Source organism: Malurus melanocephalus, unplaced genomic scaffold (genome assembly GCF_030028575.1).
Source record: "Malurus melanocephalus ecotype Western Australia unplaced genomic scaffold, MMel_1.1 scaffold_113, whole genome shotgun sequence".
Taxonomy (NCBI): Eukaryota; Metazoa; Chordata; class Aves; order Passeriformes; family Maluridae; genus Malurus; species Malurus melanocephalus.
In genome coordinates this window covers 1,956,552-1,968,706 of record NW_026623345.1, presented here as the reverse complement: position 1 = coordinate 1,968,706, position 12,155 = coordinate 1,956,552, and the positions used below count along the sequence as shown (strand labels likewise).

The 12,155-nt window shown below is 51.9% G+C and overlaps 1 protein-coding gene across 1 annotated transcript; it reads right to left on the bottom strand.

The window, feature by feature from the left end:
• On the bottom strand, positions 1-10,607 carry LOC130575621 (myogenesis-regulating glycosidase-like). Its single transcript, XM_057369635.1, has 2 exons — positions 10,548-10,607; positions 1-6,162 (listed from the first exon to the last, which is right to left on the bottom strand). The coding sequence occupies exon 2, from the start codon at positions 6,035-6,037 to the stop codon at positions 4,001-4,003; it is 2,037 nt and encodes a 678-aa protein (XP_057225618.1). The 5' UTR covers positions 6,038-6,162; positions 10,548-10,607; the 3' UTR covers positions 1-4,000.
• Positions 10,608-12,155: the final 1,548 nt, after the last annotated feature.

Below are 12,155 nucleotides of genomic sequence, written 5' to 3'. Positions count from 1 at the left end.
GTCTTTTATTGCACAAGGAGTTAAATGATGTCCCTCTCAACCCTCGAGCCACATTGTATGTGTTGGCTGCTGTTAGTGATGCACAGTGGCACAAGGCAGCTATGGTTTKTGTGGTAGCAATGGAAACGGAAGGAAAAACATTATTTGGGGCAAAGGGGGTGATGTRGGGCAAGGCAGGCTCCTAAATGAGTCTTATATGCTCCATTCTTGGTACTCCCACAGCCACAAACATCTACTCCATCCGTGTCCTTGCTGTCAGAGGCATCTGGAAAGGGACACCAGGGTGACAATCAGAAGAACCTTCTGGAGCGCCCAAGAGAAGCTGAGAACAAGCTCCTCTTGCTCATCYCTACAAACAGTCTTGAAGTACGTGTCTTCTGACAGCAGCATGGACTAGCAAACCCCTGAGTGGTGTGGATGTCAGTAGAAACAGGGGCATGAACCTATTGGTGTGTATGGTCCTCACTCCCAAGTGCTGACACAACACTGGGGCTCACCTGGACATGGCCTTTTCCAGGCCAGCCCGAAGGCACAGCTATTCTCTTTGCTGTCAGGACCTAAGGAAGGACAATCCTCAACTGAGTGGGATCGTCTGCCACCACTGCAAACACAAGTGTGGGGTCACTGCCCGCTCCTCCTTTTAAAACATGCATCAAAGCTGYATGGATGCAAGATTTAAATAAAACAATAATCTCAATCTTGATTTCAGTGAAGACTAGGGTAAAAAAAGCCCCAAATCTCCCTGAASCACCAGCCCCACCAACTTGGTACAGATGGACAGTTAAACTTCTTTTTGTTTTCCAAAATTTTATCAATCAAGGCAATTCATGTTACAGTTCATACCAATTAGGAATTAGAAAAGTGGTTAAAAACAGACCCACCAACATTACAGTCTGACAAAGGACAGCATGTACAAACACAAGCATCCAGAAAACCTCATACGCAACAGTGTAAGCTTCAAAATTTAATCACATAAGCATCATGTGTGAAAAGGCTGAATCCAACTCCCAAACCTGGTTTTGGGCTTTTTCTTGGCTGAGACAAGACTTTGGCCAATGACCCACGGTGTAAATCAGAGAAATATCCCTAGCAGCAGTTCCCAAGGTATCTGTGCAGAGCTTCTGGTCTACAAGGTCTGAGAGATCCTCTACAGCATAGTGTTAGAAATAGTGGTTTTGGTAAAAAGCTGGATGGAAGGGAACCGAGAAACCTGTGAGACAGCTTAAGGCAGCACTGCTGAACCTATCCCCAACTCTTAGTCCTCTCAGCAGCTTTACCTTTCTTCTTGCTGAACCACTGAACAACCACGGACACTTATTACCTGCCCTACACACAACATTTAGAAAAATAAGGGTTCTCTATAATCTTATCCATTCATTAATATATTTAAATTAAAGAAAATCGTAACTTTGTTAATAAAATCCTYTCTTTTGAGGGAAGGGGAAAGAAGACAGCATGTCTAATGGAGAATCTCCTCCATGACCTTCCTGACAGTGCCTGAAACCACTGCAAGGAGARTGAAGGCACTCATCTGGCTGCTCCCACCATTTTAACAGCAGGAGCATACAAACAGGGATGCTGTGTTTCTCTTCAGCCTCATTCCTCATTAGTGAGTGGCACAGAACCAGAGGAAGGGAAGACAGTATCTCATGGTCATGCTGTGATCCGTCCCATGAAGTTCTGTGCCAAGGATCCCAGTTCTGCACTAGCAACAGAGCCATGCAGCAACATCTCCTCCACCTAATGACTCCCAAGCCAAGGGATGACAAGTATTTAATAAGCAAAGGTTGACAGGGAAGAGCTGGAGCCTCTCAAAGCATGGTCTTCATGTACTTCTGGGGGTGCAGAAGCYTCCTCCACACCTGGCCCTTCTTGAAGGCTCTGGCCAGACTCATCTCCAGGAGCTCCTCACCTTCACTTCCACCCTACAAACATGGGCCAAATTCTGCCACTGCCCTGAGGAGTGACACTGAGGTTCCAGGATTAACCCCTGGCCAGAGGGTGTCTGTAACTTGTAACATAACCATTATTTGCACTCGAGGCCAAGAAGAAACTTGAAACTAAAGAACTAAAAGCCTGAAAAATAGACTTTGGGACATKCCTGTGCTCCAGTTGGGCAAGGACCCATGAGGCTCCCCTATATCTCATTTTGAGATTAAATTATACAGGACAGATTCAGATTTTAACAAATGCTCCAGAGAGTCCAACGAACCAGACTTCCTCACTTCCTTTCTAACTTTAAAAGCATTTTAGATTTTGCCCCTAACACCTAAATTTCTGCTCCTGCACCCTGTCACAACCCCCAAATTTAGTACATCTCCTTTTCTTCTTTCAGGGCTTCCTGAAAAGCCCTGTGGCAGGAGATGGGCTTTGAGAAAGATCGTCACTGCTACCCAACCTCACCCAAATCATGCACCATCCCCCTACGTGGCAGACCCATGCCCAGCACACACATAATCCCAGAAGAAGCTCCAGGGATGCTGACTCTCCTTGGCTGGCTGTAGCCTGGGCAGGGTGCCCCAGCCCTTCCCACCCATCACAGTTCAATTCTGCAGAAGTTCATAAAAAATTTAGGGACTAACAAAAGTTCCCAATCAGGGCACAGCCAGGAATTCTTGCCCCAGGGAAGAAAGCTGCCAGACATCAATCCTATTTGCTCTGTCTTGGGTCTCTGTAAATGCGTCTTCCCATAGAAAACCAAATGGGAAATCTGCAAAAGAGGCAGCTGCTGGGGATTTGGGGCTCAGGATCACATCACCCCACGTGCCCTCCAGAAGCCTCTGACAGCAATCCYACCTCCAGCAACACAAACACTGCCTGAGGAAGGTCCCTGGGACTCTCCCAGTGGGAGAGGACACACTCGGGAAAACCCTCAACAAAATCATCACCTCTAACKGCGACCTGAGATGGGTATTAGCTCAACTTCGCGTCAGATGAGAACATCTCCGTGGACGCAGTGAAAACACCCTCTGGCACAGACCCATCAGTTCATAGAGCCGGTGTTTTCCACCCACAGGCAAGCCAGCTATCGGCAAACGTCCCTGTCAATCCGTGACACGTGCAGCTTGTGGGAACCGGCTGTTCCCCGGGAAGCGCCGCAAGGAGTGTTTGAGGACAGCTTGGCTCCAGGCAGCCCTTCTGCCAGCAACAAACCTCGTCTGTCCTTAAAATCCAAACGGGATGATATCAGCAGGATAATCATGTGACCAAGAGGGGTCATAAACACTTTTAAAAATGGGACATGTTGGTATGGGTGGTGCTGCTCTAGGTGAGGCRGTGTTGATGCCCTGGGCAAAACACACAGAAAAGAGTTTTGTAGAGGGACTCAAACTGGGGAGCAGGTGAGACACAGCTGTCCCAGCAGGAAATAAGCAATCCATTCAGTTAGAACATATGGGCATCACTTGAGTAACCTGGCCCACCTGGTACCCAGGAAAGCAGGAGCATGAGGCAACCGTTAGTCCAGTGCCATGCTAGTCAAGAGGGGGAAAAAATATGTGCGTATATATATATATATATATAACTCTATTTTGCTTTATGCTCTCAAAAATATCCTTTTGAATATATTTGCCATATTGCAAAACTTAGGGCAGGCTGTGCTGTAACAACCCTCCCACAGCACACACCCCCACGCTCAGTGCCAGGTGCTTCTACAAGACGAGGAACACTTCCCACTGGCACTAACCAACTTCCAACTCTGGAAATCCTTGGGAACTGAAAAGGTATTGGGTTTACTACATGTCTGCAGACAGACTGACAACTCCCTTCTGACCTATAAATTGCTGCCTATTGGAATCCAATCAGAGCCTACCACCAGACCCAAATTAAAAAAAAACAAAATCAATCCCCAAATAAAAAAAAAAATTATCCCCAAGAACAGTGAAGTCTATTTTATTMCCTTCCTCCACCCCAGTCTCAAATGAAATGTGCAATTAGATTTATTATTTGTTAGAAGGTCCTAGGTAAGGCATGGTTATTCCAAAGCTGATGAAGAAGCCTGTTAGGAAACCCAGAGGAAATAGGCGACTTCGTCCAGGTCAACGGGATAGTCGGTGAGCAGCACCGGCGTCTTCTCAAACAGCTCCCCCTTGTAGCTGCGCCACTTGCCCGCTGGCAGGTAGACATCGCGCTCCTGCTTGCCCATCTCCAGCACAGGGGCCACCATCAGGGTGTCCCCGATGAGGAACTGGGAGTCGATGCGGTGAGTGGCCTCGTCGCGGGGCGAGATCCACCAGATGGGGCGGATGATGGGGTCGCCYGTGTCGGTGACCTCCCCCGCCAGCTCCAGCAGCAGCGGGGCCACCAGCGACTCGTGGAGCTCCGTGAACTTCTGCGCGATCTCCACCACCTGCTTGTCRTAGAGCCAGGGCGGGATGGAGAACTGCATGGAGGGCATGAAGGCCGACAGCTCCAGCCAGCGCACGTACAGCTCCCGGTCGGGGATYTCSACCGCCCCRCTGGTCTTATTGGGGAAAAAATTGCCCCCGATCATGTCAGCAGATATGAAGGGGTACCCCAGCATGCTGATGGTGAGCACGGTGGGGATGAGGGACTTGAGGCCGAGCTCGTAGCCCCAGACRGAGTCRCGGTCAATGATGCGGAAGAAGCAGGAGATGTTCTGGGACTGGTAGCCCACGCGCACCTCGGCCAGCTCGTAGAAGGGGATGGCCATCTCCGTGTAGCGCCGGGACCAGATGCTGGGGTCYGACAGYGGGCGGAAGGTGCTGAACTGCTTGGGCAGGTAGCTGGTCTCGCCCGCGTCAAACTTGAAGGACGAGATGCCGTACTTGTGCCGGAGCTGGCGCAGGTGGCTCTGGAACCAGTCCCGGGCTGCGGGGTTGGTGAAATCCAGGATGGCCCCGATGCCGTTCCACCACTCCACCATGGCCGGCAGCCGCCCCGAGGGYTCCTTGATGAACAGCTGACRCTCKATMCCCACMYCAWAATTSGRKGAATYKWWGTKWATRAARGGRTGARTCCACAGAGTGACYTTAAATCCATCTTCYCTCAGCTTTGCAAACATCTCTGTTACRTTGGGGAACTTGACGGGGTCAAAGTCAAAGTCCCCATAGGCYTGGGTGTACATGTCATCGATCTCAATGTGGCTGCAGTTAAAATGGTACTTCTTGATCTTTTCAGCAAATCGCAAGAGTTTATCCTGGTCAATGTCATTCTTGTAGAGGGCCCAGGTGGACCATATGGGGTATCGGAAGGCGTTCTCRGCAGGGATCTTGGAGGGCTTGTTGAAATACCTGCGCACCATGTACTTGTGGATGGAGGTGACGTCGGAGCCCACGCAGACGCGGTAGCTGAGCTCGGGGAAGGGCTGCTGGCCYGGCGGRGGCTTGTAGGGCGAGTCCTTRTAGCGGGCCTGGAAGAAGAGGGCGCGCTCGGTGGCGTTGAAGCCCAGGTGGAAGGGCACCGAGTCGTTGATCTTGATGGCCGCCGCCTTGGAGGAGAGCCAGTAGCGCTCCAGGATGCCGCCGAAGCTGTCGCGGAAGGAGTAGACGTCGCTGGTGACGTAGGGCACGGGCTCCTGGTAGCCGGCCAGGCGGATGGGCCAGTGCTGGGTGCTCATCTCCGAGCCCCCGTACCAGTGGGCGTCCTCCCAGAACATGGTGTGCTCCACGGCCGGGCCGGCCGCCAGCTCCTCCCAGCGCACGCGGTAGCACATCACCGTGTCCTTGGGCTTCACCGTCTGGATGAAGAAGTTGAGCGGCCCCCGGCTGGAGCGCGAGCAGCTCAGGATCTCGCCCTCCTTGGAGCACGACTCCAGGTCCAGGCTGCCCGAGCGGAARGCCAGCCGGAACACCACCTCCCCGTGCTGGTTGCGGATGACGAAGCCGTCCGCCCGCAGGTCCATCAGCTCCGTCTTGAGCCGCTCCGCCTTCCGCAGGGACACCGTGTAGTAGCACCAGGCCACCACGGCGGCAATGAACAGGATCAGGCCCAGCAGGATGGCCCCCAGCATGGGCCTCAGCTCCTTGGAGGGCTTCTGCTTCACYGGTGTGAAGCTCTCRGGCAGGAAAGTGTACATGGTGCTGCGATTTCTCTGGAGCTTTTTGTGGAGGAGTGGGAAGGAAGAACGCTTGGGCTTCTCAGGAGAAGACACCAGATTGTTAGGAAAGCTCCAACCTCCGCTGAGTCCCAGAACACCCGTCTCTGAAAAAGAAAAGGATATAAATAGTTTCAGAGAACCTCTGAATCAAGGGGCAGTGTGTCATCCATTTGCCCCCCTGGCCCCCTCTGCCCGTCTGTGATGTGCCAGGTGCTGTGTTCTGGGCACCAGGCACCATCTCCAGTTACTCCAGGCAAGACACCACATGCAGAGAACAGCCTGAGCCCTACCCGGGAACAACCCTGGGGCAACAAGGACCAAATCATTGCCATAATTAATATGCTTTTGTTGTTGGGAACACTTCCAGTGAGGCAAGACTGGAGATTGGGTGGCAGTAGAAGGAGGCTGAACAGRAGCCAGATCAGCCCACTGACAGTGTCTTTTAAGAGACAGGGATAACTAAGAACTATAAAAGACACCACATAATGAATTCTATGCAGCCACTCCTAATTTTAATCACCCTGCTGCCCTGGCAGATTTAATTCATCTGCASCAACACCACCTCTTTGTCCCAAGCATGTCCCAGCTGCTCCACCTGGGTGATGCTTTGMAGTGAAGGTGGGTAAATCCCATAGCTCACAGAGAGCCAAATGGGGCTGGGRTACCAGCAGCTCAGGTTTTGGGTTTAAGGGTTAGGGGCTTAGAGCTGGTTAGGGGATGCACTGAGTGGCACAGCATGGCTGGCTCCTGCCGTGCGCTCAGATATCTACAACAGTTCTGGGTTGAAAACAGCTTCCTGCTTTTCTAGGAGAAAAGGGAGTGARCCGTGCAGGACCTCCAAAGGGCCCTTCCTCCATCCAGCAAGGCTCCAGGCTGTGTTTCAGCTCCAGCCCACTCCCCCCTGCGTGGCCCCGGGGAAGCGGGCTGTGCCAAGAGCCTAATGGCTTTTCCTTGGCCASGGCCTGGCTGGGCTCTGCCAAGCATAACGCCCGGGATCCGGGGGGGAAAAGCAAAGTAAGGACATGGGAGAGCGAGCAACAAACGCAGCTGCAGGAGGAGTCGGGGAGGGAGAGGAGCTGCAGAGCYGCAGACCAGCTGCGTGGTATCTGCCTGGTGCCAGCAAACACAGCCGCCTCCTCCCCAGGCTCTGGGGCTGTAAACCTGCTGGCCGCGGGAAAAATGGAGGGGAAAAACCCCTCCTTTTGGGCACAAATGAAACTAGTTGCAGAGATCCCCTCTTAAGAGGTCAGCTTTTTTTTTTTTTTTTTTTTTTTTTTTCTTAATAAAAAGGAAGAAAAAAGACCCAAAATTAATTACAGAACCCTCTCCCTGCCAGAGGCAATCCAGAACACCTATTTCTCTGCACCTCAAACAGATCTTTTACCCCAGGAAAGGAAAAGTGAAGGAGAAAGGGGTCCTGAACACCACCTAAACCTTGCTGCTTCACTACAGGGATGCCCATGTGTGAACCCACAGCAGCATCTGTGCGTAGGCTAAACAAAACATTCTGTGTTTATATTCATCTTGAAGCACGTATCGGACCAGACCTTGCAGTTGGGGGAACTTTTTGTGCAGCCAGACGGGTGATTCTAACCCTCCCCTGGGAGCCAGTAACTTTCTAGACAGCCAGTTGCTTTAAATGGGATTACAGAGGCATTAGGAAGCGATTAGCCGGAACAGGCGATAGGTTTAGTTAAACGCCTTGTCCCACGGCCAACTCCCACAGAGCCCTCACTTGCCAGCMGGGAGCTCCGGCACGGGATGGGGACAGCTCCAGCCACTCCAGCTCTGTCACCCAGCGCCAGATCCTGTCCCCCCAAGAGGAAAACTGGGCTCTCACCCACCCAGCACGTGTGACACAACGCCAGCTGAGCCCAGCTAAAATTTGGCAAAAAAGACGCCGTGGGATGAGGCTGTGTTTGGGATAAACCTTTCATCCCTCTCTCAACTCYTCCTTGGCTTCAGGGTGAACCAGAAGCAGCACAGGGCTATCCCAGGGATGGCGGGGAGGAAGGTTTGCAGAAGGACCTTGGCCAAAACCAGCACAGCTGAGCGAAGCCCTAAGTGGCAGGATGCTTCTGGAAATACAGACTGGAACGACGAGCCCAAACCAGCCTCCTCCCTCTCAGCACTGGGAGTTTTGGGATGCCAGAGACAGAGAGAGAGAGAGAGAGGTGCAAATACCTGTCACTCCACGGCACACCTGTGTCGCACTTGTGCCTTATCTGGGAACTGCAAAGCTCAAGGGGGGAAAAAAAAAATACAGCCTCCACCAAGCAGGACTTGCAAATTATTTGGAAAAACAGGTGGGTTTTTTTGAATTTTCACGTTTTCTTTACAAAAAAAGAGGGGGAAGTGGTGTTTTCTTTGGCAACTCTAATTTAGGGTTTTAAGCCCAAGAAATATCTGATACTGCTGCTATGGTTCCATCTAAAATTGACAGCAGCTCCCAGGGCTTCAGGGAGTTTCTGGATTTTTATCTCCCTTTCAGGAAGCTGGTTTATTATTTATGAACTACTTCGAAGCTGCTCTATTTTTAGGCTGTTTCCTTCTTTTCCCCCCCATGGACTGGAGCTCATGGCACACACGAGGGAGCCATCACTACTACTGCCAGTAAAGAAATAATGTGGTTTTTTTTAAGAAAGGTTTTGCAGCCTCTTGAGTCCCTTGGACATTGATCTGCCTCAGAGGGATGTGCACGCTGGGTGATTGAGCTGGTTCATTTAATCCTGCTCTGGCTGCTGTGGCTGGGYCAGGATCAAACCCTGTGGCTGATGGACAGTGCCCACTGGGACACCACTTCAACAAAGATGCTGAGAAGGGTGTTTGCAGCCATCACGCAGTGCAGTGATGGGCCAAGGAGGTCTCCAAAACCAATTTAGGACMGTGCCCTCTATCTTCTTGCCTTGTTAACAAAATGTACATTCTCCAGTGGGAGATTTGGCTGTGTCCCAGGTGAGAGCTGAGTCTCCCAAGCTCCCCGGAGACRCCTTCCGCCTCTCACTCACAAGCTGCAGCCCGCAGAGGTGCCTGCTCACACACTGCCTGTTTCAACAGTTTTTTTTTCTTGTGTAATGCTAACTTGTTATTTTTCTCCAAGATGACATTGTGGTGACCTTTTACTCCTCAAAAAAAAAAAAAAAAAACCCAACAAAAAAAACCCCCTAAGCAAACGAGGAGGGAGAGCGTCAAAGTCAAACAGCATGTTTGCAGCTTGCTGTGCCGGAGCTTCCTAGCTGACCCAAAACAAAGCTTTTTCTGCGTGTTCTGTGGAAGCAGCGAGTCGCCTTGCCTCAAATCGAGATGAAAGCAAAACATCTGAGCAGGACACACTTAGTGGAGTAAAAATAAAAATCCATTTTTTGACCGCTTCTATTTTTACCAACACCACCGCTAACCACGGGCTGCGAGATCCACAGCACCACTAACCCCAGCCACTTTGCAATTAGGACATTCATTTAAAGAGGGCCAATAACATATAACTGGTCTCTGTTGCCCTGGCAGGGTCAGGTCTGAACCGTGCTGGGAGCCAAGCTCCTGCTGGGGACACACACCCACTTCCCATGCCGGGATGCCAGGAAACCCTCCCACTTCCACTGCAAGGTGCTGCCACCTCCTCCCCGAGCATCTTGGCAGGAGTTGAGCTCAGGAAACAGTACAGAAACACTGCAGATTTTMGCAGGAGGCATCTCCAACCCCACACATGAGCAGGGAATTAGGACAGCAAATTAAGGGAGAAAATTCTTCTCTGTGGGGGCAAAAAAAAGAGCTGTGGGGGCAAAAAAACCTCCACGTGCCCAGTCTGGAACGCCCTGCAGGGAACCAGCCGTGACAAAGGGACTTTGCACACCKGAGATGGGGGACAAACAAACCCTTCCTGGGGGTTCCCTTGGAGGGGGTCTGCAGCAGAGCACCAGAGTTCTCTGGAGGGCTTTCTGGAGTCAAATAGGGTGAAAGCACTGCTCCTCCTGCTTGGTGCTGATGGGAGCAGGTGGGATGGGTGGGGGCACCCTGGTGACAACCCTGGCACAGAGCACAGAGCTGCTCCCCACACACTCTGACTCCACATGGATCAGAGGCACTGACTGCTCCCTAATCCGATGGATTGCCCCAAATCCCACGCYGGGTCACCCTGGAGCTCTGAGTTTATCCCTAAAACACTGAAACCACCCCGGGGGGCTGTGTGTGGCACAGACACCCGKCCCTGAGCCAGAGCAGCAACTCTGCCTTTGCAGGGACAGCGAAGGGGACACGGTGCCTCCACCCCAGGGGACCCCCCACCTTCACCGTCCTTGCTGTGGTCAGAGCAGGGATCGGCACACTGCCTGGMCTGAGAGGGGTTCCTGCTGGGGTAAGGGGGCTCTCTGCCCCTCCTGCGAAGTGACAGACGCTTGCTGTCAGGGCTGCTGCAAATACCCCACCACTCCCGGCTGTCGGACACGGACAGGGCCATGCAGGACGCAGCTCATCCCGCCGGGGCACGACTTACCTGGCCATGGCTTTCCGGGGATCCCTGCCCGCCTCCCGGCTCCACCACAGACGTTTTTTAAAGCCCGTCAAAAAGGAGCACCGCTACATCTCCACGGCGGCTSCAGCCTCTCCATGGCGGGGGGCGTTCCGGGGCTCCGAGCTGGCCGCTCCGTGAGCAGCGGGTGTCCGCGGGCAGGAGGAGGGGACCAGCACGTCACCGCCGTGTTTTCTCAGGCACCGTGACGGATGTGCGAGCAGCCAACCCTCCGGCCGGGGTGTGCCAAGGAGAGCGGAGCCCGGGCAGGAGAACGCTTCCACCTGCCTCGGCTCCCGAAACCCGARCGGGCATCCCACCTCCCTGCCAGTTGAGCATCTCCCCTCCCTGCTCTCACAGGAGCGCCAGAATCAGAAACCAAAATGAAAAATAAAAAAACCAAACCCAAAATTCAACACAGGGTTTGGGGTGGTTTTTTTTTTTTTTTGGTTTTTTTTTTTGTTTTTTTTTTCTGCCCCAAATCTTGTGACTTTAAGCAGAGTCATGATCCAAAAGTGTAATGAGGCTGCTTTCTGTGAAAAGAAACAAGCTGTCCCACTGCTTCTGGCTGGCTTGTACACTAGGATTAAACAGCACGGGGCACCCAGAGGATAAACCCCAAATCCAAGGTAGCCATGTGAATACAGAGCTCATCTGCAAAACGCAGACACACTGSCAGCACCTTGCTCTGTCTGCAAGAGGAGGCAGGAGATTTGAAGCTGAGGCATTAGCTCTGGCCAGCCTTAAGTACTTTCACCTTTATTATTGGAATCGTGACTCTGCAGCCCAGTTTTGTCCTTTAAAGTTTCCAGTGTCAAGTGATGCTCCAAACCCATTTAGACATCTCATCCAGTGTTTGACCATGAATACAAAACAGCYATCGGGAACCAATTCTGGCAGCAGACAACTTAATATTTAACACCCCTGACAATTCCTSCTTTACAATATTTCTTTGTTCTTCACCCTGTGCCAATTACCAAGATAAAGTTTAATAAGGTGGGTTTTCACTTCAACCCTGCACACAGCTCATGGTACTTTCGTCTCATGACTAAACCATGACCAGAGGCTTTTGCTCTCCCCTGCCTGGAGGYACATCACAGAGCCTGAATTTATCTGACCAGCGACGATTTGTGGAGACTTTAAAACAAAATGAGTTCTCCTGGATCACTTGTATCAAAGTACATTGGACATGAGGGAGAGAAAGCTCYAGGGCTCTCCCTTCAAGGACAAGTCTTTGTCCACCTTGGAGAAGCCCTAAAGGCTCTGGGGGAGTTGGAGGAAGCCTGGCTTTGAAACTGTGGTCCATGGGGTGCCCCTGAGCCAGGCAATCAGCTCCTCAACACCTGCAGGGCCATCAGATCTCACGCCCAACAGCGGCAAAAGCAGAGCACCAAATACTGATGCTATCAGCTTATTTAATTTCCCACTTTTGCCATGTAAGATACACAGCCACAGAGATTTTGGTGTCTTCGCCACTGTCCGGTGGGCCCCAAGCCCAATTCCAGCTGGTACAAGTCGTACCATCTGGAACGTGTCATCTACCACCCTACGAGCACTACAGCCTCTCTCCAAAGCGGGTGTCAGCCTCACTCG